The sequence below is a fragment of the Aquila chrysaetos genome, chromosome 9 (assembly GCF_900496995.4).
Source record: "Aquila chrysaetos chrysaetos chromosome 9, bAquChr1.4, whole genome shotgun sequence".
NCBI classification, from domain to species: domain Eukaryota; kingdom Metazoa; phylum Chordata; class Aves; order Accipitriformes; family Accipitridae; genus Aquila; species Aquila chrysaetos.
Genome location: NC_044012.1, coordinates 39,142,524 through 39,164,433, shown reverse-complemented (window position 1 = coordinate 39,164,433; position 21,910 = coordinate 39,142,524). Strand labels below are relative to the sequence as shown.

The 21,910-nt window shown below is 62.0% G+C and overlaps 2 protein-coding genes across 5 annotated transcripts; one reads left to right on the top strand and one right to left on the bottom strand.

Annotated features, from left to right (window-relative positions):
• Positions 1–152: 152 nt before the first annotated feature.
• On the bottom strand, positions 153–7,866 carry GSC2 (goosecoid homeobox 2). 4 transcript variants are annotated; one of them, XM_030025974.1, is made up of 6 exons: positions 6,712–6,815; positions 5,636–6,127; positions 4,996–5,055; positions 2,282–3,915; positions 1,221–1,468; positions 153–669 (listed from the first exon to the last, which is right to left on the bottom strand). In XM_030025974.1, exons 4-6 carry the CDS (start codon positions 2,589–2,591, stop codon positions 565–567), a joined length of 663 nt encoding a protein of 220 aa, XP_029881834.1. In that variant the 5' UTR covers positions 2,592–3,915; positions 4,996–5,055; positions 5,636–6,127; positions 6,712–6,815; the 3' UTR covers positions 153–564. The 4 variants fall into 4 exon arrangements, with proteins under 4 accessions (XP_029881834.1, XP_029881831.1, XP_029881835.1 ...); XM_030025971.1 differs by lacking the exon at positions 6,712–6,815 and adding an exon at positions 7,784–7,866 and having other exon boundaries at positions 2,282–5,055; positions 5,636–5,925; XM_030025975.1 differs by lacking the exon at positions 4,996–5,055.
• On the top strand, positions 6,979–21,403 carry LOC115346191 (thyroid adenoma-associated protein homolog). The gene is made up of 31 exons (XM_041126091.1): positions 6,979–7,120; positions 7,753–7,930; positions 8,155–8,241; positions 8,527–8,554; positions 8,889–9,037; positions 9,230–9,352; positions 9,591–9,711; positions 9,979–10,133; positions 10,634–10,721; positions 11,029–11,165; positions 11,616–11,813; positions 12,211–12,907; positions 13,005–13,157; positions 13,250–13,359; positions 13,516–13,676; positions 13,932–14,098; positions 14,385–14,570; positions 15,139–15,290; positions 15,910–16,053; positions 16,374–16,478; positions 16,657–16,857; positions 17,130–17,280; positions 17,427–17,661; positions 17,821–18,060; positions 18,200–18,425; positions 18,573–18,779; positions 18,966–19,204; positions 19,415–19,597; positions 20,014–20,280; positions 20,377–20,582; positions 20,720–21,403. The coding sequence occupies exons 1-31, from the start codon at positions 7,017–7,019 to the stop codon at positions 20,989–20,991; spliced, it is 5,670 nt and encodes a 1,889-aa protein (XP_040982025.1). The 5' UTR covers positions 6,979–7,016; the 3' UTR covers positions 20,992–21,403.
• The last annotated feature ends 507 nt before the right edge of the window (positions 21,404–21,910 follow it).

Below are 21,910 nucleotides of genomic sequence, written 5' to 3'. Positions count from 1 at the left end.
TGAGCTGAGCCCTCGCTGTGCCAACCCCTCTCACCACAACAGACGGATTGCCTCTGCCACGGGCTGCAGGGAGAAATCCGCGTTTCTTTGTTGAGGAACAAATCGCCTGTTCAGTAAGCTCAACGCCAAGAGCAACTCTAGATGCCGTCGAGGTGCTGAAAATAGGAAACATTCATTTGCAGGGTATTTTGCGAATCTACAGTAGTGAAACAAGCACAAATACTACCTGCACAGAGCAGAGACAAGAAGGGGAGTCTCCCCTTGTCTTGAAGCACACACATTTAACACTGGTACAGCTCTGTCCCCTTGCACGGGCTTTTGGCAGTGGTTTCTGCTTAAGCATCTGAGGGTCATGCCTGGTGAGTTATTTGCCACCTGAACTAAGTTTGGAAGAGAAACTGGGATGTGAAAGTGCCATGTCTGCTTTTGCCTGTCCTCCTCTGGGAATCACAGAGATTCCCTTTTGCTTCGTTAGCCCCCCTCGGGTTACCCCCCTACAGAACGTGTCAGCTATGGGAAATGGATGCTCTTGGCGTTCATCTGCTGAGATGCAGCCTGCGACCACTAACAGCTCTCCTCAGAGGGCTTCTTGGTGCTTTGAAGGATCAGCGCTGAAGCAGACGCCCTCTTCTGATGCCGCCACTTGGCCCGCCGATTTTTAAACCAAACCTAGAAAGTGCAAAACAAGAGAAGAACTTCTGCTTTTCATGCGTTACTTGGAGGGGGGCAGGCAGTTACACTCCTGGACTGTACAGTATAAGCTTTAGGATACTGTAATACATTTCCCGATATAAAAGTTTGATACAAAATTTAATCAGTCCTTCCCCTGCAGTCCTTCTCAGATACATGCAAGGGGCACAAGGGAGCTGGGACACCCCCATGGCAAATTCAGAAGTCACGCAGATCCCATAAATAAGGAATATACGTTTGGGTGCAGGGGATGAGCAGAATTGGGCATGTCTGTGTGTTTATATAGGTGATTCTAGGAGAGGGAGTACATGAGTTTATGGGACCGGATACCAGAACAAATCAGCCCAGCAGAACTATTTCATATTCTTCCGTTGCTTGCCAAACCTAAACTGTGTTTAGTCAAATACCCAAGAATGGTTTTTAAAATGAGGCCCTGGGTCTGCAGCTCCCGAAAAAGACAGCACAGTGCCCCGGCCTGTGTTCTTGGGGGGCTGCAACAAACAGCACCTCACCGGATAGCAGGATCTCACCTCCACCCTCTCCTCCTTCAAGTGAATGCGGTTTGCCAGGTGCTCACGGGTGATGACGTCTGGGTACTGGTTCTGATGGAAAAGCGTCTCCAGGGCCTGCAGCTGGTCCTCGGTGAATATGGTGCGATGCCGGCGCGTCCGGCGCTGGATCTGGTGGAAAGTCTGCAGCTCGCTCGGGTTCCCCTGGGGACTCCTACAGACCCGGACTGCCGAGTGGAAAAGGCGCATGGGCCAGGGGAACCGGGCATCTGCAAGGGGAGAGGTACAGCGGCAGTGTTAGAGGTGGGGGGGCTGAAACACCCATCTTGCTCAAGGCAGTTCAGGCACAAGTTGCATCCACGCGTGTTGTTTGGAAGGAGGCAGCCGGTCAGCTGGTGCTGGTGACAACCTGCGTGATCACCATGTAAGCCAGAGAAGGACTTAGGGCATCACTTTGGGAGAAGTGGGCAGGTAGGGAGCACTGACTGTGTTTTCCTTGTTTACTTACCAATCGCACTATGGCCAGCTCCAGAAAATGGATGGAAACTCACAGCCCAAAGAGGAGCTGTGTTTCAGTCCTGACACGGGGGATTTCTGAACTTTCAGGATGCTCTTGAACTGCATTTTTAAGGGTTTGCTACTTTTTTTTTTTTTTTCCCCTAGATGCAGTAATTTTGCTAGATGTAGCCAAAACCCCTTTTCCTTAAAGGACAAGTTAGGTTCCCCAGGGCCGGTGTTGTAGCTCTACGCATGGGCAGCATGACCATTGGGCCCCACACTCCACAGAGAACTTCCACCCCTAGAAGCATCATGCTCTCAAGTGTTTTACACTGAACCAGTAATATCCAGTAATAAATAGCACCTGCTGCTTTTAAAACCCTGGTAGCACTGCAGGTAAAAGTGCATGTTCTTGGGAGCCATGCTGAGAATGGAGCTCAGCGTGCTGGAGCTGGGGTCTGAGACCACCGCGGTGGCAGGCCAGACGCTATATTGTCACTTAACGCCCAGGTTTTCCCCTCCACCCGGCACTGGCACCAGCCCCTCCATGAGCCCTACGATGCGAATCAAACCCAAACACTCACCCAGCCAACTTGGCGAGTCCTGCAGGGAACGGACGCTTGTGTGAGAACAGCAGCAGCAGCTGCAGCCTGCCCCTTCCAGCTCTTCCTCCTCCTCCTCCTCCTCTTCCTCCTGCAGGGAGCTGGCTGGGATGGTCTCCAGCTCACACAGGCCCTTGGGTGCACAGTCCAAGACGCTCCGGAGGCACAGCGGGACCAGGACCTGAGGGCTCTTCTCTGCCGGGCTCGAGAGGATGTCCTCGATGCTGAACGAACACGGCTTCTTGAGGCCTCTCCGGCCGGTGTCGGCATCCGACGCTGGCTCCGAAGACATCCTCTGCCGGCAGCAGCGGCCGCGGGATCAGGCAGCTCGGGCTGAGCAGGGTTTGCTCTTTGTGCGCTAAATCCGGAGTGGGGTCTCACCAGGAAAATGACAGCTTAGGTAGCTTTTAAAACGGACTGGTGAAGCCATCCAGAATTGCTGCTTTGTCTTGGCATTTCAAGCGACTGTCATTCTCACAGCCAAGTTTTTATTTTATACACACACGCACTTTTTCTCCTTCTAACCTAGCTGCTTTATGACTGAAGCCACCCTAAATATATATATATATATAGAGAGAGAGAGATATAATCCCTTTGGAAAGAAAACCATAAACCCCCCTGTGAATAAAATAAATTCTAACTAATCTTGGCAGCTTTGTGAAGGGTTAGTGTGGATCTAAGATTTAGCTAATCCCACAAAAATGACTGGAGAAGGAAATCTGATTTCTCCATCTCGGGTGTAGATTTGAGGCGGTTATGATCTCCATTGTGCTGCAGCCTCCGATCCAAGGAAGGGGGAGGATAGCTGTTCCCAGCCCGGAAATGGACCAAAGGATTAACTCCTTAAAAGAAGCAAATTATCCCTTTCTCTGGCCAAATGAAAGCTTTCCCATCAAAAGAGAGCTGTCATATCATACAATATGAGAGAGGAGAGAGTTCAGCTTAATAAAAAATCATTTTTAATGATAGCACAGCCTTTGGCTGCACCAGAACTCTCTGTGAAAGTTGATTTATTTTCTGCTGAAAGCAGAGAAATTGTATTTTCCCTCCTTCCCCTTTCCCCCACCTCTGCTGCCCTAATCACAGCGATAATGCAGATGCTTTGCATGTATCCAACATGCTCTTTGTAAGGATTCAAAGCCCTTAATAAATTAGATTACCGGCAGCTTGCGGCAGCTCTGTGGCTTAGCTTAGTGGGATGTAGCCACCTCCTGTAAGGCTGAGCTCTACCCCTGCTCGGTGTCAGGAATGGAAGGGGAGGATTGCTGCCTGCTGCCTCTGTGTGCAGGCAGGCAGGCGTGCAGCGAGGTCCCGCAGCAGCTCGGGCAGGAGCGTGGTCTCGGTGCCACAGCTCATGGGCAGTTCAGCGAGCCCAGAGCAGCCAGGACAGCTGCCTGGGGCAGCCAGGCTTCCCCAGAGCTTTGTCAGTTCCATTCCCAACTTCTTCTGCCCAGCAAGAGAGACTGGGTTGAGGCTACGGCCGAGAGCGGTGACTCAGGACAGGAGGGGACGCCTGGCACCGACCCTCCTGAGGCCAAACAGCAAGGCCTGGCAGATGCGATCCACGGGAGGAGACAGGACATCTTCCATCTTGGGCTTATAACGGAAATGAGTAGCTGGGATTAAAACAGAGAAGGTGTGGTTGAGCTCAGGTTGCTTAGGAAAGCTTAACCCCAAGTTCTCTTGCCCTCAGTGCAGTTTATGCCAAGGTGAGTAGCAAGGCTTCAGGAGCTCACACGGGGAACGCTCTCCGGCTTGGTGTTTCTTTGCGGGGGAGAGAAGATACCAGTCCCACTCACGGTACCCCGAGGAGACACACAGGTGAGTGCTGTGAAACCATTGCACAGCAAAGGTCCTCGTGGCACCTCGTGACTTCATGCTGAACAGCCCAGCAACCCCTCCGGCATTGCGCAAAACTGAGAGCCAGTCTCCAGAAGAGCCCCTTCTCAGTCCCCGTTCTTTTACCCTTGGCCCTGCTTTCTGCCTGCCCTTCCTCACTCTGCTGGTCTCCCAGCGCTGGGAAGAGATGCCCCATAGCCGCTCTACCTGTGACCCTCAAATCTCTGTAAAATCTCACTTAAAACCAAACCACTATTTTTTTCTTCCATCCCTTTATTTGCCTCTCCGTCAGCTATTCCGATGGTGTAACATAAATTATAACCATGCTCTATGAATCTTTACATGTTTGCTGTAGGTTTGAGAGGAAGACGCCTTTGTAGCCGCCCCATCTGGACATGTTCTCTGCTGCTCTGCCAAGGTGTCAGCGCTCCAGAGAGGCACTGGGGATGCACTAATGCCGGGGATCATCGCAAACTGCTCCCGGCTTTTATGCATGTACCCAAAGGCTGTCACAGGAGATGGATGTGGGGCGAGGTTCTGCTCCCCACACCGTGCCGGTCCAGAGGGGCTGTAGGGCAGGGACATGCCGTGGGCAGGCGCAGGATCCAAGCCCTTCTGCTCTTGGCTGTCATAATCATACACCCGAAGCGGATTAATTCTCCTTCCCCATCCTTAACAAAGGATGCCTTTCCCTGGCCTCCCCTGCCCGTCCCTGGCTTCCCGCCGCACATGCACTTAGCCTATTAGGATCTCCGCTGATTGCTTTCTTTCATTCCTCCCGTACCTTTCACTTCAGAAAATGGACTGGTAATACTTCTTTTATCAAAGAATTATGGGATTTAGGACCCAGATCTTACAAAGAGACTTTTGATAGCTGCTGGTAATCAAATCCCAATCGGTAGACACTTCTCTGCACCCTGTTAGCGGAGAGGAATAAAGGAAAAGGATTACTGATGTTCTGTTTACTGAGCCTCCAGAAGATAGGATCGCTGGGCTATTTCATATTAGAAAAGAAAGGAAAATAAAACAAGAAAGAAAAAAAAATGCAGACAAGGGAGGACAATATAGATATAGATAAAAAGAAAAGAAACAGGCTCTTATCATTTTCTTATTGGTTAAGGAGATTCCAAAGCCATTATAGAGGATTAGCAAAAAGGTTAATCTGCTTTAGCCGTTCACTTGTCAAAAGTGAATTTATAGGGTTTGAAAATCCTTCCTATGGTGAAACCAGAAAAAAATCCCCCTCTCCCTCCCCTGCCTCTCCCTTCTGCAGGCAGCACAAGGAGATGGGAACGGGAGTTTTGGAGACCCTAAAACATGGGAGCACCAACCCCCCCGCCCGCCTTGCCCCTCCTGCGTGCCGGCACCCGTGGGAGCTCTGGTTTGGCAGCGCTTCCCCCCACTCCCTCATCACCCGTGTGGGGTGGCCGTGGTGCTCAGGGAACGGAGGAGCTGGTCTGAGGGACGGGACCGTCTTCTTGCGCTGCTCTGCCTTACCTGGGGTAAATCCTGGGCTGTTTCACTGGTTGATATTGGCTGCAGTCAGGGCAAACGTGGACCCCTGGCTGGATTTGGGCTTCCAGGCTGATTTCTAAAGCGGAACAGAGGTGGATGCTGCTGGCAAATGTTGCCAAAAAACTGCAGGCTGGGGCCTCTCTGTCCCCAAAGCGCAGCGCTCGCCCAGGGAGCCACATTTCGGCACCCTCCCGGTCACCCGGCGCAGACGCTGGCCCGTCCCAGCCACGCTCTCCCCGGGCTGCCCATGCCGCCAACTCACCCGAGCATCGCTCACGGGCATCGCTTGCCCCAGTGCCGCTGTGAGAAACAACGCAGGGAAAAACCAACCCTTCGAGGTCAAAACCAGCAAGGAGCGCTTTCTCGATAGCGGCTGGGTGAGGTTCGGTGGGATGTGTTAGTCAGGAGTTATAATTACGGTTAATAAAGACACAGAAATCCTAGAATCATGGAACGGTTCGGGTTGGAAGGGACCTGTCCTAGTTTCAGCTGGGATAGAGTTAACTGTCTTCCTAGTAGCTGGTAGGTGCTATGTTTTGAGTTCAGTATGTGAAGAATGTTGATAACACCAATGTTTTCAGTTGTTGCTCAGTAGTGTTTAGACTAATGTCAAGGATTTTTCAGCTTCTCATGCCCAGCCAGCGAGAAAGCTGGAGGGGCACAAGAAGTTGGCACAGGACACAGCCAGGGCAGCTGACCCAAACTGGCCAACAGGGTATTCCATACCATGGGACGTCCCATCTAGTATAGGAACTGGGAAGTGGGGGCAGGGAATCACTGCTCGGGGACTAGCGGGGTGCCGGTCGGCGGGTGGTGAGCAATTGCACTGCGCATCATTTGTACATTCCAATCCTTTCATTGTTGCTGTTGTCATTTTATTAGTGTTATCATTATCATTATTAGTTTCTTCTTTTCTGTTCTATTAAACCGTTCTTATCTCAACCCGTGGGTTTTGCTTCTTTTTCCCGAGTTTCCCCCCCATCCCACCGGGTGAGGGGGGAGCGAGCGAGCGGCTGCGTGGTGCTTAGTTGCCGGCTGGGGTTAAACCACGACAGGACCTTTAAAAATCATCTTAAAATCGCGCCGGTTAACACAGTTCGCACCGCGCGACAACCGACGAAAAGCACCCGAACAAACCCACTCGGATTTGATGCCGATCCCCCTCAAGCGTCCTAACAACCCCGTTTCTCTCCCCAAAAGCCCATCTCTCCCCTTCTCCCCCAGCTTTCCCCCGGTTCGCCCGGGGCCGGCAGCGTCCCCCGGAGCCCGCCGGGCCGGGGGGGGGGGGTTGGTTAGCGCTAGGGGGGGGCCGCTGAGCCGGCAGGAACGCGGCCGAGCTCTATGGTGCTGCCGGGCCCCGGCCATGGGAGCCGAGCGGGAGGCTCGGGCCTGCGCTACCTTCTACGGGGAGCTGGCTATCGCTCAGCCCGTCCTCTCCTGCCTGCGCTGCCTGCGGCGATTCGCGGGGTAAGAGCACGGGTCCCGGGGGCGGGGGACCCCGGGATCCTCCGGCCGCGGGTGTGTCGTCCCCCCCCGGCGCGGATCTCGGCTTCTTCCCCGGGTGCGGGTCCCCCGAGCGTCCCCCCCACTCCGGGCGTGGGTGGGGAGGGAGGGAGGGAGGCTGGGGACCGAGCCACCCCCCGCTCGCCCGCATCCCCTTCCAGCCCGCTCTGCAGCAGCAGGGTAGCAAGTTTTAGGATTTTTGGGGGGCCTCTTGCCTACCCCACTCCCGCTCCACGTTTGCCAGACCGGGCTGGGTTGTGGACTCTGAGCTTTGACGAGTTCCCCCCCCCCCCCCCCCCCCCCAATGCTGAGTGCAGCTGGGAGAGAGGAGCGTCGCAAGCTGGGGCACTCCAACCCTAAGCCCTGTCCAGCTGCGGCACCCCTACCCCATCCAAATCAAGCTGGGGTACCCCAACCCTAATCCCCACCAAGATGAGGCACCCCCACCCCAATGCAAATCGAGCTGGGGTACCCCCACTCCAATCCACACTGAACTGGGGCACCCCAAGCCTGATCACCACCGAGCTGGGGGCATCCCCTACCCCAATCCCCACTGAACCCGAGTATCCTCGCCACCATCCCCGGTCCCGTTTCAGGAGTACTGCCAAGAGATGCAAAGACAAGCACCTGGAGGAGGCTCTCCTGCTGTCGCGGGTGCTGAGCGAGGGTCTGCGGGTGCTGGGTGAGGCGGAGGCACGGCCCCTGCTCCGCTGCGTCCTGGCTTTCCAGATGGAGGCAACCGGCAGCTCCAGCTCCTTCCAGAAACTGGAACAGGTCTGTAACGCAACCGGCTGGGCTGCGGCTTCAGAGCTCTATTAGCCACAAGGGTAAGCGATGGTCTCACCTGGCTCTGCCTGCTGCCGGCACAGCTCCGGTGCAGCGCATCCTTACCGGCAAAGGGGCCACGATGATGCCGCAGAACTCCCCTAAAAGCGCATTGCAGCTGGTATCTCTCGGGGGTCCGGGCAGACCAGCCGACTCGGGGTGTCTCTCGGCAGATAGTGACCCAGCTGGCGGTGGGGAAGGAAGCCCTGCTGGCCCAGGAGGTGGGCGCGCTGCTGGCTGGCCTGGCACCGCAGGGAGAGGTGAGAGCATCCTAGTTGTGCGGTGGCACTGGCCTTCACCGGGGCTTGGCTGGAGCCCGCGTGTGACAGGGACCTTCTGGTTTGGGCTTCCCGGGGTCCTTTGCTTCTCTTCCCACCGTTCCGGGGGTTTGGCCTTGCTTGCAGCCGGCGACACGTGGCTGCCCGTCACACCAGCCGTTTGCTCATCCCCGGGACAGCTTCTGGCGCAGGCAGGACCCTCCTGCCCAAGGCACTGAGCCCCAGCGTGTCGTCACGTGGGACAAACTGTCCTTCTAACCCCTGCAGGTGCTGTCTCCTGGGGACCTTCAGTCAGGTCAGTCTCTGGTCCTTCCTCTCCGGGAGCTTCTCCCAGCCCACACCACCAATGCATGGGACACCCCCTGCCCACCCAAACCGGGTCCTCCTGCGCTCGTGGGAGGGGGAGCAAGGATCAGCCTGATCCATGGGATCTCTGCAGAGGTCCCAGGGGGACCCAATGGCTCTGCCCACCCACCTGAGACAGCTGGAAACCAGACAAGCCAAAGCACCCCCTGCGTCCCAGCCCCGTTCTCACCCCGCTTACCAGCAGCGCAGCCCTTGGGCTTAACCAGGAGCAGGGCTGGCTGCAGGCACAGTGCCGGGAGCTGATGCTGTCCCTTTGCCCGCAGTCTGCATGTTCATGGAGGAGAGCAGCCTGGGCCGACAGCACTGGCGGCAGAACCTGGCCCCGCTGCTGCAGCGCCTGGCCACCACCTTGCGCTGGGTACTGCAGAGCCAGCCTGCACCCGGCGGCACGTGGGACTACCTGGTCATCAAGGTAGGAGCTAAATTTCGGAGAGTGGGAAGGATCAGTCCCTGCAAGGAATGGCCGGGCACCGGCAGCGATGTCCAGGAGGGATGTAACACACCGAGCCGCTTCGAATGGCCATCCCTGGGGAATCGCTGCTTTTTCGGAGGTAAGGGATACTGACAGCCATCCCTGCGGACCCCGTCCCTCCTGCTCTTCCAGGCCTGCCTCCAGCTCTTCCAGGCGCTGCCGAAGGACGTGGCCCCCCTGGTGTGGAGCACGGCGGGGAAGAGCGAGACCCTGCAGAGCCTCTTGGGATCGCTGCTGGAGGTGGCATGGGGGAAGGTGCGTACGGCCCCGGGGAGGGATGCTGCTGTCTGTCCTGAGGAGCAGAGTGATGTCGTCCTTCCCGGGTGCTTTCCCCATTCCCCTTCCCGAGGGAAGTCTGCAGAGACAGCCCCAGCGCCTGGGGTGTCTGATGGACCCTGTGTAGTTGCCTGCATGGGCACGGAGGGGGCGGTTAGATGGGGTTTGGTTTTAAATGGCGTTTTGAGCTGTGCCTTTGCCTCCCCTGCGAGTCCAGGCCCCGAACAAGGACACGAGGCTGCTGGCAGGCACGGCCCTGAGCATGCTGGTGAACACAGCCCCCCAGCCCGAGCACGGGGCTAGCGCCACGCTGGCCCTCTTCCAGCTCTCTGACCGAGGTGCGTACTCCATCCCGAGCTCGGGCTGGCCTCCGGCGAAGGGGACATTGGCGACAGGCGTGTTGGCGTGTGAGGGGACAGAGGCTGGTGCCACTCACCAGCAGTCCACGCCAGACTCTGCTGCTGTGTCCTGTGCTTGAGGTCCAGGAGCCCCAGCTGCCACTGGCCAACTCCCATGGTCACTCCGGGATGAGCCAGGGCAGTTTTGCTCTCAGAGCAGCATTTGAGTTTGCCATCTTTCTGCCATCCAATGCAGTCATTTCCCAGCAGGCGCGGGGGAGCTGAAGTTTGGGGAGCTGGCGGTGGAAGCCCCCCATGTCCTGGAGCCAGATGGGCTGGAGAAGCTGGTGCTCACCAGAGGTTTGCTGACATGCTGCAGGATGGAAATCCTCAGCTGCCAGCTGGAGAGCTTCACCCACAAGGTAGGAGAGCTCATACCCAACGGCCAGGGCTTGAGGGAGCCCTTGGAGAGGGCTGGCAGCCACTGGCGGGGGCTGTGGATGCCTGGGGGATGGAGCCAGGCTGCACCGCTCCACACCGGCGGCTCCATGCATCCCGCTCAGCATGGCGAGTTAGCCAGAAGCCTGCTTTTTCCAAAGATATCTGAGTGGCGATTTCCCTCTCCTGGGGGGGGCCGAGAAGCCAGGAGGTGCCAAAAGTGCACAAGCGAAGCGGCAGTAGCGTTCCCGCAGCGTGAACCCGGGGCTGCCCTGGGCAGAGCACAGCCTTCAGCTCTGCCCATCTCCAGCATCTCCCAAGTCCTCAAGAGCTGAGGACTTCCAGACAGGGAGCAAAAGCTAGCAATAAGCTGCTGTAAGAGCAAAAAAACCAGGCAGCGCTCTCCTCGCCTGTCTCGTGGCGGGGTTTTCGCACCCTGGAAAGCCTGTGCCTGCCTACTCCCTGAGCCGCTGTGCTCCTGCAGGCCTGCCTGCTGCTGGACGTGGTCTTTCCCGCTGTGTGTGCCTTGACCAAGGAGCAGAAGGACTGCCACTACTACTACTGCTTCCAAGGTAGGAGACGATGACCCCGCCGTGGCGGGGAGGTTTGAAAGGTTCACTGTGCTTGTGACGCACGGAGCCGCCATGGCACTTCATCTTCTCCCAGGGAAGATGCTTTTCTGGATCTCGGTAGCTGGTTTGGAAACTGCTATTCATTTCTGCTCCAGCCTGATGGACACTAACCCTCTTGGGCTCTTGTGTACCTGACAGGGAAACTGCTCCCCCTGCACACGGGGTCCTTAATCCCGGCAGCCCGTGTCGGCTCTGCCGCAAGCGAGTCTCGGGGCGAGGGCTGCAGCGGAGCTCTCTGCTTTTGCAGCCTGCGCCCTGTGGCTGCAGCGCCTGCGGGAGAGCCTGCCTGCCGTCTGGCACCTGACAGGGACCCGCATCCTGGCCCAGGACACCGAGCTGCTCCGGCAGCTCACCCGGCTGGTGTGGGACAACGCCGAGACCCCGGTAAGGCTGGCGTTGCCGAAGGCCTGTGCCGCGGTAGCCAGAAACAGCCCTTCCTTCGTGCGGCTCAAGCTACCGTTCCCCTGCCCGTAACACACCCCTGCCTGTTTCGGCTCCGTCGACCGAATACAACCCCCTTTTCCTGCAGCTGCCCTCTGCCAGGGCAGGGGCACACACGCTGCTGAGGCCGGGGCAGTTGTCACACACGGCCCTGTATTGGCTTTGTCCCAGTGCTTCGCCCTCCCCAGGCAGCACCCACCGGTGCACTCCCAGCCTGTCCACATCTGCCGGCTCACTGCCTGTCATCCCCGCGTCCCCTGCTCCTAACCCCGTGGTTACCGGCCGGTACTGAAAGTCCACAGCCACGGGAAAACAAAGGGTCTTTCCTGATGCAGCAAGACAGGAGGGGGAGCCCACCCTAACCGCTCCTGCTCGCTGTCCTTCTCCTCCCAGGTGGAAGGGGTGTCTGAGTTCATCCACAGCTCCTTCCGATTGCTCCTGGAGATCTACCACCTTGAGTGCCAGCGCTTCCAGGACCAGGAGAGACCCCTCTACCAACAGACGCTGCAGAGGGTGGTCTCGATGCCGTGGCAAATCAAAGCCAAATACGTACCCCTGTGTGCCGTCGTCCCCTATGTGGGCAGCCAGCAGGTAGGGAAAGCGGCGGGACGGGGAGGCTCTGTCCTGGCTGGTGCCGCTGCCGGGGGGGCACAGCCTCTGTCTGCTGCCTGTCACCTTCCCCTGCCCAGCTCGGCCATGCGGGCAGGCAGCCTTCCCAGCCGGGGGGGAGGCATTTTAGCATCACCCAAGGGATAGTATCCCTGGTGGGGTAGTGAGCTGCAGCAACAGTGATGCATCCCTGGGACTGCTAGCGGGGAGGGAAGCTTTGCCTGCTGATGCCCACCAAAATCTGGCCAAAAGCAGCTTGGGGTACCGGAGATGCTTAGTGCCGTGGGTGGCCGCAGCGTGGTCTGTACCCAGATCCGTCCCCCACTGTACGCGGCCTTCAGCCTGGCAGGGAGATGAGGGTCGCCCGCCTTTCTCCCAGGTGCTGGACGCCTACCCGGACCTGCCGCAGCACCTCCTGAGCTGCCTCTCCACCAACCACCTCTGTCCCGCGGCCACCGAGGTCTACAAGGCCCTGGTGCGGCAGCAGCGCGCCGAGCGGCAGGACGGGCGGCGGGACGCGGAGTCGGCTCTGGCAGAGCGGTGGGCGCTGTGCTGGCTGCCCCTGCTCTCCCAGGCGCTCCGCTCCCCCCTGCCCATCCTGCAGAGCAACGCCGCCAACCACCTCCTCGCCTGGACCCTGCGGCAGCTCCCGGCCACCCAGGCACCGCTGGCCGCCCGGTTCGGTGGCCGGGACACGGCGTCACTCCGGGCTTGGGTCTCGCTGCTGAAGGCGCAGAATAGCGTGGCGGGGGACCTGCCGCTGCGGGGCGAGGCGCTGGAGCGGCTCTCCTGCTGCCTGGGTGCCCGCGAGGAAGGCGTTCGGCTGGCGGCACTGGGTCTCCTCTGCTGCGGCCCCAGCACCAGCCGGCCCCTCTCGGGCACCGAGGCGAGGCTGCTGCGGGAGTTCCTGCCCCTCAACCTCAACTGCGACTCCTCCTCGTTTCGGCAGCTGCTGCAGGCGGCGGTGAGGAAGGCGCTGGTCCGGCTGCGGGACAGCTCGCTGGCCCAGCTGCGAGGGAAGGTGCCCCGAGGCACGGAGCCAGGCGAGGGAGCGGGGCGGCTCGCCCGGGCGGTAGGTGAGGTGGCCACCCCAGCACCTCCGTCACAGCCCTGGGGAATTCGCACGTGGGCGCCCGGCCCAGCGTCGCTCGCTGCCGCGCTCTCTGCCCGCAGGCTTTGTGGAGTGGCTGCTGCAGCTCAGCGTCGCCTCGCTCAGCCCGGGCTCCAACTACCAGAGGAAGAAGACGGCTCTGCTCCTTCTGGCTGCTGTTTTGGAGACCTGCACGGACACCTGGAGCCCCGAGAGGAAGAAAGGCCAGCCCCCGCGTGAGTACGGGCGGCCTGCCTGGAGCATCGCCTCTCGGCTGTGGGGGTGCTCCCCGCTGACCCCGTCCCACCGCCCCGCGTCCCCGCTGCAGGGACCATGGCCACGCTGCTGAGCTACGCCAGGGAGAGCGGCCGCTGGGACTTCTTCTCCCGGCCCAATTTGTTGGCGCTGCTGAGCTGCTTGCAGGACAGCACTAACGAGGTGAGCCTCGTAAAGCCGAGGTGAGGTCATAACGATGCCCGCCTTGGCCCCTAGCAGGCTCAGAGGGGAAGCCCACCATGCTTCTCCTCCTGCCCTACTCTGGCCACTTTCCCTGCTCCCACGTGCCGATTCCCTCCGCCTCTCCTGTCTTGGCAGATCAGAGACTTGGCCTCGGAGCTGCTCGTCCGCTACTTCCCCGCCACGTTCCCCGAGCCCATCGCCCTAGCTCTCTTCCAGCTGGCCCAGGACGCCCTGCGCAGCCCCCGAGTGCAGGAGGCTGAAGCCGGAGCCGTGCTGATGAAGACCATCCTGCAGAAGTATGAGCTCCCAGCCTCTCCCCTTCCCCGCGGTGGCACGACAGCCCCTGAGGGCACGTTGACAGCACCAGTATCTCGCCAGAGTCTGCGTTTATAGCTCAGGGCAGCAATGGCTTAGGTTTGAAATAGCCTTGCAGCGGGGAACTGGGTAGGGTTGGGGTGCAGGAGCCTGCACTGGGGGAGGAAGGAGCCGCATGGCACAAGACGGGCAGAAAACTCCCTCATCCTCGCAGCAGCGTCTGCCTCTTCCCCCAGGTCAGACAGTGGCACCATGAAGAGCCTGGCCCTGGAGGCCGAAGCAGCCCTGACGCTGCCCAACCGAGGCCTGTGCTTCGCTCAGCACCTTCTCCACGTGCTGCAAGCCCAGTACGCTGCGGCATGCCGGGACCTTCTGCAGGCAGCAGCCACTGCGCCGATGCACGGTACGGCCCCGGCCTGGCAGGACAGCAAGCGGCTCCTGCAGCAGGTCTCCTCCCCTGGAATTTGGAGCAGGCAGCAATCGTACAGGCGGGGCTGGGGCCACAAGTCGGTGCTGATGCCACCTCCTTGCCTCAGTTTCCCCGTATTGCTGCTCCACCTGCCCAGCGTGCCCCTCGCCTGGGGGCCCTGCTCACCCTCCTGCCCGTGAGCCGTTTCAGCTGCAGGCTCAGGCTGGAGAGCTGGGGCTGCACCGGCCACCGCCGTGACCGGAGGTGGGTGTTCGCGCAGGAGCCGTCGCAGCCCTGCGGAGGTGCCTGCTGCAGGTGCCGGAGGTGGCCGCCTCCATGCGGGCAGCAGAGTTGGCGCAGAGCTGGCAGGAGCTCCTCGCCCGCCTCGTGACCACGGCGAGAGACATCACCTCCTTCCTCCTGGGTGCTCTGCAGAGCCGGCAAGGCACCGGCACCGATGAGCAAGGTGAGCGTGTCCCCGGTGGGGGACCGGCCCTGGGAACCACTGATACTTCCATCCCAGCCATCCTTGACCCTGCAGCCCTCGGGGAATGCACTTGCTTTGGGCTCACTGCCTCTAGCAGGGGACAGCAGCGCGGTCGGGCAGGGAAGGTTGGCAGGGGAGTAAGGTCCAGAGCAGGTCACCCGGGCAAGGATGCTCCAGGTATTGGGCAAAGGATCCTGGAAACTACAGGAGCAGAGTGTCCAGCACCTGGTTTTGGGTCCCTTTTTCAACTGCAAGCGAGAACAGCAGCAGAAGTAGAGGCAAAAGCCTTCCAGAAGCAGCGAGGCACTTGCCCCGTTGGAGCAGCTGGGAGAGCAGGAGCTGGCAAAGCCCTTACAGCAATGGCACGGAAAGAGCAGTGGGGCAAAGCGAAACCGCAGTCCTGAGCGGGACACGTGGCAGGACGGGACCTGCTGCCATTTGTGTACACTCTGAACAGGGGGCCGTGGGTCCCCCCAAACCCCCAGCAGCAATCCCTCTCCCTCTGCCCCACACCATCCCACTCAGACCAGGCTTCTCCCTTTTGCAGCTGCTGCCCCGTCGTTTGCAGACATGGGGAACGCCATCGGCTCCCTCATCATGCTGGGGAAAGGCCGGGGGCAGGAGGAAGAGGAGGAGGACTCGGTCCTGCTGTCGGAGGAGCACAGCCTGATCTTGACCTGCTGCTGGGTGTCAGTGAAGGTAGGCATCCCTCCCCATGGCACTGGGGAGAGGGGCAGCCCGGCGCAGCACCCGTCAGCTCCCCTTTGTGGCGTTCACTCTCCCCGAGGATGAACAAGGAGGGATCTCTGCTCTTACCTCGGAGCTGCCGCACCCATCCTCGCTCCCCGGCCAGGGAGGATGCAACCATCACCCTGCCCAAAAGCGACCACGTCCCTGCCTGCCCTTACGTAGCCCAGCTGGTTCCCAGGCACTGACAGACCCCAGCCGGGGCAGAGCCGGGCTCGCCGGCTTGCAGCCCCGCAGCCACCCGTCACAGCTCCTTTCCGACAGCCGCCCATCCCGGCTTCTCCGCAGCTTTTCCAGTGGCTTCCTGGAAAAAAGCCATCTCCGTCACACGTGCCTCGCGGCTGGCTGGGAAACCGCCGTGCCGCAGAGCCCATGTACGTTCACGGGCATGCCGGCGGCCACGCTGCCCGATGGTGCCGGCAAACCGAGAGCGCCCACGCTGGGGGGGGGGGTGACGGCAGCACCCGCTCTGCTTCCTCGTGGCAGCGATGGTGGGGCAGGACAGGAATGGGGCAGGACACGAACGGGGCGGCCCTGCCGCTGGTCCCAGTGACCTTCCTCTTCTTCCCAGGAGATAGGGCTGCTCCTGGGGGGCCTGGCCGAGCTGCTGCTGGACCCGGCGCTGCCTGCCGGATCGGGGTCCCTCCTGCCGCTCCCCACCCTGCAGACGGCCACGAGGGTGTTCCAGGAAATCCTGCTGCGGTGCCGGCACTGGGTGAGAGCGTGTCCCACCGGGGGCGGCTCGGCCCCTTGCCCACCCCTCCAGCCCTGTCCCTACCCCAGGCCGACAGCCGGGGGCTCTCGCTGGCGTGCGGGGAGGGCGAGTGCAGCGGGGCAGGGTCTGCTCTGGGGCAGGACGTGGGGCACGGCTGGAAGCCCCCAGCTGGGATCCCAGTGCCAAAGCCCGTCACGTCTCCCCACACCATCACGTCTTCTCGCTTTCTCCTTTCCCTTTGCAAAGAGGTTTCTGGGGGCCGTGGGGGGCTGGCGGGTGCAGCCTTTGGGGCGCGGGGACCTGACACTGCTCTGCCCTAGGGAGCGGTGGAGGGCTGCAGCGTGGGCTTCACCAAGTTTTGTGCCGCTCTGCTGAACCACCCAGACGCAGAGCTGCAGGCCATCCCGCAGACCATACTGGAGCAGGTACTGTGCTCGTTGTGCCCCGAGGAACCCCAGGGCCGTGTCCCTGTATCCCCCCACCCTGGGGCGAGCACCCGCCCGGCAGCCGAGATGCCGCGGTGTGGGCTCGGTGCAGCCTGTGCCCTCGCCTGCGGAGCAGCTGCCGGCTCCGGCCGTATCTTGGGTGGGTTTTGTTCCTTAGGGCTTAGAAACACTGAGCGGACCCCGGAGCAGCTCGATCACGCGCCGTGCCGCTGGCTTCCCCATGCTCTTCCTCTGCATCGTCAGCGGGGAGGCCCCGGCGCAGGCACGGCCGCTGCTGACCCGCTGCGTCCAGATGCTGCTGGCCTTGGCCACCACGGCCCTGCCGCGGGACTGGGACCAGACCCTCGACCTCCCGCAGGTGAGCGCGGCGGGCGCTGAGCTCCTAGCCGCTGTGGCCCGTTTGGGGACATCCCCTAAGGGAGCCGCGCCGGGTACCCCAGCACGAGGCTGCGCTAGCGCGGGGACCTCAGGGTGAGCCGAAAACCACGGCCCCGGCCACGCTGCCTATCCTAGCAGCCCGAGAGCTGACGGTCCCTTGGCTCCCCCATCCCTTCCCACCATCTTCCCTTTGCACGGGAGCGCGAGCCCCCTCCCCGCGCAGCGCTGCTGAGCCCCGCACGCTCTCCCCAGGTGTGCGCCCTCCACGTGCTGCAGACGCTGGTCCGCGGCGCGGGGCTGGGCGGCGCACTGCTGCGGCACGCCGCGCCGATGGCGGACCTGGCGCTGCGGGGCTTGGGCTCGCCGTGCTGGGCCATGAGGAATGCGGCCATCCAGCTCTTCAGTGAGTACCGAGGGGGAGAGGAGAGGGATCCCCGCAGCACCCCCCCCCCCCGCCCCGGGGGTCCGGAGCCTGGCCGGGGCAAAGCGTGGTGGATCGGGCGGGGGGTAGAGGGGACCTCGACGCTGCTTTCTGCCCTGTCCCTGCAGGTGCCCTCACGTCCCGGCTGCTGGGCCAGCAGCGGAGCCGTGGGGAGAGCTGCCTGGCGGAGGGGGTGAGCCTGCAAGCCTTCCTCGGGCAGCACCCCGAGCTGGGTGCAGTGCTGCTGGGCGAGCTGGGGGCGGCCGCGGAGCCTGTGCCTGGGGGGCCCCACCTGCGCCCCGCGCTCCACGCCGTCCTCACCCTCCTGGCCCAGCTGCAGCCCGGCGCCGACGGCCCCGGCAGGTGAGCGGGGCAGCGCGGATGCTCTGCCCCGGCCAAGGGCTCCTGCAGCGGGAGGTGGTCCCGCGGTGCCGGGGTTGGCCCTGACTCTCGGGGTGGGGGGGGGGGCGGTTTTTTGCTCCAGCCGGAGCATCGCCACGAGGCGCCCTTTTTGCTCCGCAGCCCTTCTGCTCGCTTCCTGGGGCCGCTGCTGGGGCTGGCGGAGAGCCCCAGCTACGCCGTGCGAGCGATGGCCGCCAAGGCGCTGGTGCCGGTCGTCCCGCCGCCCTGGCGCCGGGGGCTCCTCCTGCGGCTGGCCCGGCGGCTCCCCGCAGCGCCCGGACGGATCCGCTCGCACAACGGCGTCCACGGGCGCCTGCTGCAGATGCGGGCGCTGCTGGCCCCAGCCCCGGGCACCAGCGGGTGAGTGGTCCCACGCCGTTCCCCCCCCCACCCGCGGCCCTCCACGGTCGCTGCGCGACGAGATGCGGCTTTCGGGCCGAAAAGCGGCGCCCGCCCCTGTGCTGCGGGACCCCCGGTGAGGCTGCCCGTCCGCCCGCAGGTTATCGGCCGAGGCGCTGCGCCCCGTGGCTCTGCAGCTGGAGGCACGAGGCTGGCTGCTCACCCCTGCCCAGCGCTGCCCGCTCGTCCGCGCCGCCTTCCTCCAGATCCTCGCCCTCCTGCCCGCGTCCTTCAGCCCCGGCTTCGCCCGGAGCATCCGCGCTGCCGTCGGCACCGAGCTGGGCAGCCTCCCGCCGGGGGGAAAGCTGGGATGCGCCGAGCCGCAGGTACCGCGGCCTGCCAGGAAAATCGTGGCCGTGGCCTTCCTGGCGGCGAGCCCAGGGGTGGAATGTGGGGACCCCCCCCCCACTCAAGGGGGCACACACCCCACTCGAGGCCGAGCGTTGGAAGGAGGGTGCTGGTTTTCCTTGCAGGTGGGCTCAGCCGTCCTCCACCAAACCATGGCCCACTTCGTGTGCAGCGAGGCGGCCCGGCTGGCGGACGGCGAGCGGATCGGTGCCGTCTGCTCGCTTCTTCGGCAGCCGAATCCTGATGTCCAGCTTGCCGTCCTGAGCTGGGTGATCGCTGGGGAGGGAGGAACATGCAAGGAGCTGGAGAAGGCTCTTGGGCTGACGCTGCTGGTACGACGAGGCTCGTCGCCAAGTAAAGCGAAGGGTCCCCAACGCACCATGCAGACGGGATCCCGGGTGCTCACTGAGAAGCATGGTGCTCCCTCGGGTGCAGGGCACTCACCTGGTTGTGTTGAGGTTGCCACCCCACAATGCCGGGGCCACTAACCGTGTATCTTCTTTCCCATTGTCAACTAGGAGAACTTGGGATCGGTGCTGCGAGAGAGAAGGGACAAAGAGTTCCTGAGATTGTACCTTGAGGCTTTGCTGCATCTTTACAGAGACCCCTCGTCGTGGTCCCAGGAAGCTTCCCATAAGCTCCACGGTTCTTCGGCAGCATCCCTGGAGATGCTGCTACACATGGTGGAGGCTGAGCGTCCCGGCCCCGACCTCCTCTTCCAGGCACTGTGTGCCGCCAGCCTGCTGCTCGCCCACCGGTAGGTCCCTGCCGCTGCCGGGGGGCTCTGCCTGAACCTTCCAGGAGATTTCTCCTTAGTCCTTGCTGGAAACAGAGCCACAACTTCTCACCTAGAAGTCACGGCTTTGCGTCTGGGTCCTGTGGTCTCGGGGCAGCCGGTGGCCTTTGGATCCCTGGACAGAGCTGGAAGGTGTGCCTGAATTCCCTCTCCTTCCCTGGCTCCTGACAGGGTTGGGGCCAAGGATGGCCCCCTGGTCGAGCGATGGTGCGCAGCGCTGGAGGAGTGCAGCCGGTCTGCTTCATTCGAGGTGCTGCGGCTGGCGGCTGCCCGGTCCCTGCAGACGGCGGGTGCCGACGTGGTGCGGCGATCCCTGCGTGCTGCCTGTCCCTCGCTCGTCCCCGTGGCTCTGCGGTATGTCCTTGTGGGAGCAGCATTCCCCACAGCCCCAGGGTGTTGCAGGTTAATAGGCTGACCCCATGAAAAGCAATATCCTTTGCAAAAAATTCAAGGGCGTTAAAGAAAACTCCGCTCATTCAAAAATCACTAACACCTAAGAGCTTGCAGCCTACAAAAAATTTGTGGGTGGCGTTTTAATAGAAGCAGACAGTCTCTTACGAGCGATAAACTGCATTGATGGGTCCCTCGATCTCCATCACGGTCCCTGCCCTCCCAAGCAGTGAGCTCTCTGGCAGTGGCTGTGGAGAAAAGTCCTTCAGGGAAGCATTGCCGGGGTGGTCTCATCCTTCCCTCTTCTCCAGGCAGGCTGGGGATGCTCTGGGGAAGTGCAGTGGCCTTCCCTTCCCTTCCCTTCTCTTCCCTTTCCCCAGGCTGATAAACGTGGGCATTCACCTTCTGCAAGACGAGGAGCGGGAGGTCCGGCACGAGGCCTCGGGCTTCGCCAGCCTCTTGCTGCCGGACCCCGGGGAGTCGCTCCCAGACAGCTGCGTCTTTGTGCAGGACAACGTGGGGCTCCTGGGCCTCCTGCAGCTCCTCCTAGCAGAGTTCGGGGAGCACCCCGAAACCTTCGACTCGCTGCTGCAGCACCTCCCCGTCCTAGATCTCAGGGGCATCGTGGAGGAGCTGGAGACCAACAAGTGAGTTGCCAGACCCCCGGGGCTGGGTACGAGGGAGCGCAGGGTGCCGTGGGGCCAGCCCTCAGCTTCACTTGCGCCTCGGCTGCCCCCCGCCAGAGCCGCCAGCCTGTACAAGGAGGACGAACCCAATGTTTTTGCGGAGCCGGCCGTCCTGGCGCGGCACCTGCTCCCCGTCCTGCTGCAGCTCCTGGAGAAGGCGCCTGCTGGCAGCCCGCTCCACGCCTCGGCTCTGCGCTGGCTGTCGGCCGCGGGCCCCGGCGTCCTGCGTGACCTGCGATACTGCGAGCGCTGCTGGAGCCGAGGTATGGCACGGGGGGGGGGAAGCGGGGCGGCACGAAGCCCCCGGGGACAGGCAAGCCGGCGTCCTCGTCCCCCGGACCAGCTCCGCCCGGGGGGGACCCCGCCGCGCCGACGGCTCCTTCGCCCGCTCTCTCCGCAGAGGCTGCTGCCCGCTGGGCGATGAAGGCGCTGGGCTGTGCCAAGCTGCGTGTGGCTGTGGCCGTGCTGCTGGCGAGAGCCCGGCTGGCAGCAGAGGTGCTGCGTGTGCTGGGGGATAGTGCCGCCGCCGTGCCGGAGCTGGGCTGCAGCACCCGGGAGCTGGAGCAGGAGCTTGAGGTGGTTCAGGGGCTGCTGGCGCAGCACGGGCTGGCCCCCACGCTGAGCCAGGGTGATGTGCCGAGAGAGCCGGGACCACCAACCAAAGCTGCCTGATGGTTCCGGGCGAGGAGCGGCATCGTGCCAAACCCCGTAGCCACGAGGCTCCCGGTTCGCGCTGCCACGTCCCTGCGTTTGTTGGATGCTTTGGCTGGCTGCCAGCCAGGACTGCGGGTTCGGTGGTGTAACTCAGGGGAACCCCATTCGCCGTGTGGGACACGCTCACTTCGTTCCCAATGTTTTCTATCTCTCCATCCCGAGGACACGGGTGCACCATCGCCCTGGCCCATGCCTGTGTTCCTACCCACGGCATCCCTGCCCTCAGGTCTGATTGGGAGGAGGGGACACGCGTCCCGGAGCCCTCGCACCCCCTTGTGCCGCTTGACTCCCACCACCCGTTTTTTTTTTAACCAACGTTTTAGCTCATGGCTGACCTGGGCTTTTATCCCAAATAAAGTGGCCAAGAACATCCTCAGCATTGAAGCCTTTTAATTTCCCTGCTCAGGAGAGGCGGTGGGAGAGGGGGAGGCTGCGGCAGCGGGAGGCGGGCAGGAGCTGAACGCATCGTGGGGCAGCAAACAGCCACCAGCCGCAGCCGGGGGGGCTCAAACCCCAAACTCGACAAACCCCAAACTCGACAAACCCCCGCGGACACCCTCGGGGCTGCAGGCAGCAGATCGGCAGGTGAAGACCCAGTGCCCGGCTGAGCCTTCCTTGCTCCCGGGTGGCAGCACCCCACATCCCCCCCCCCCCACCCCGGTGCCGTATCACCCCGGTACCGGCCCCGCCGTGGCACGGAACAGGATGCGGCCACATCCACTTCCCGCAGCCATCTGCCCAGCACCGGCAGCAGCGAGGGACCCTGCCACGTGTCTGGGCTTGGGAAGCACTGGTGGGGGGGGATACACGCCGGCATCAGCACCCCCAGGACAGCTGGTATTGCTGAGCCCCGAGCAGCGCTGCGGCCCCAGCTCGG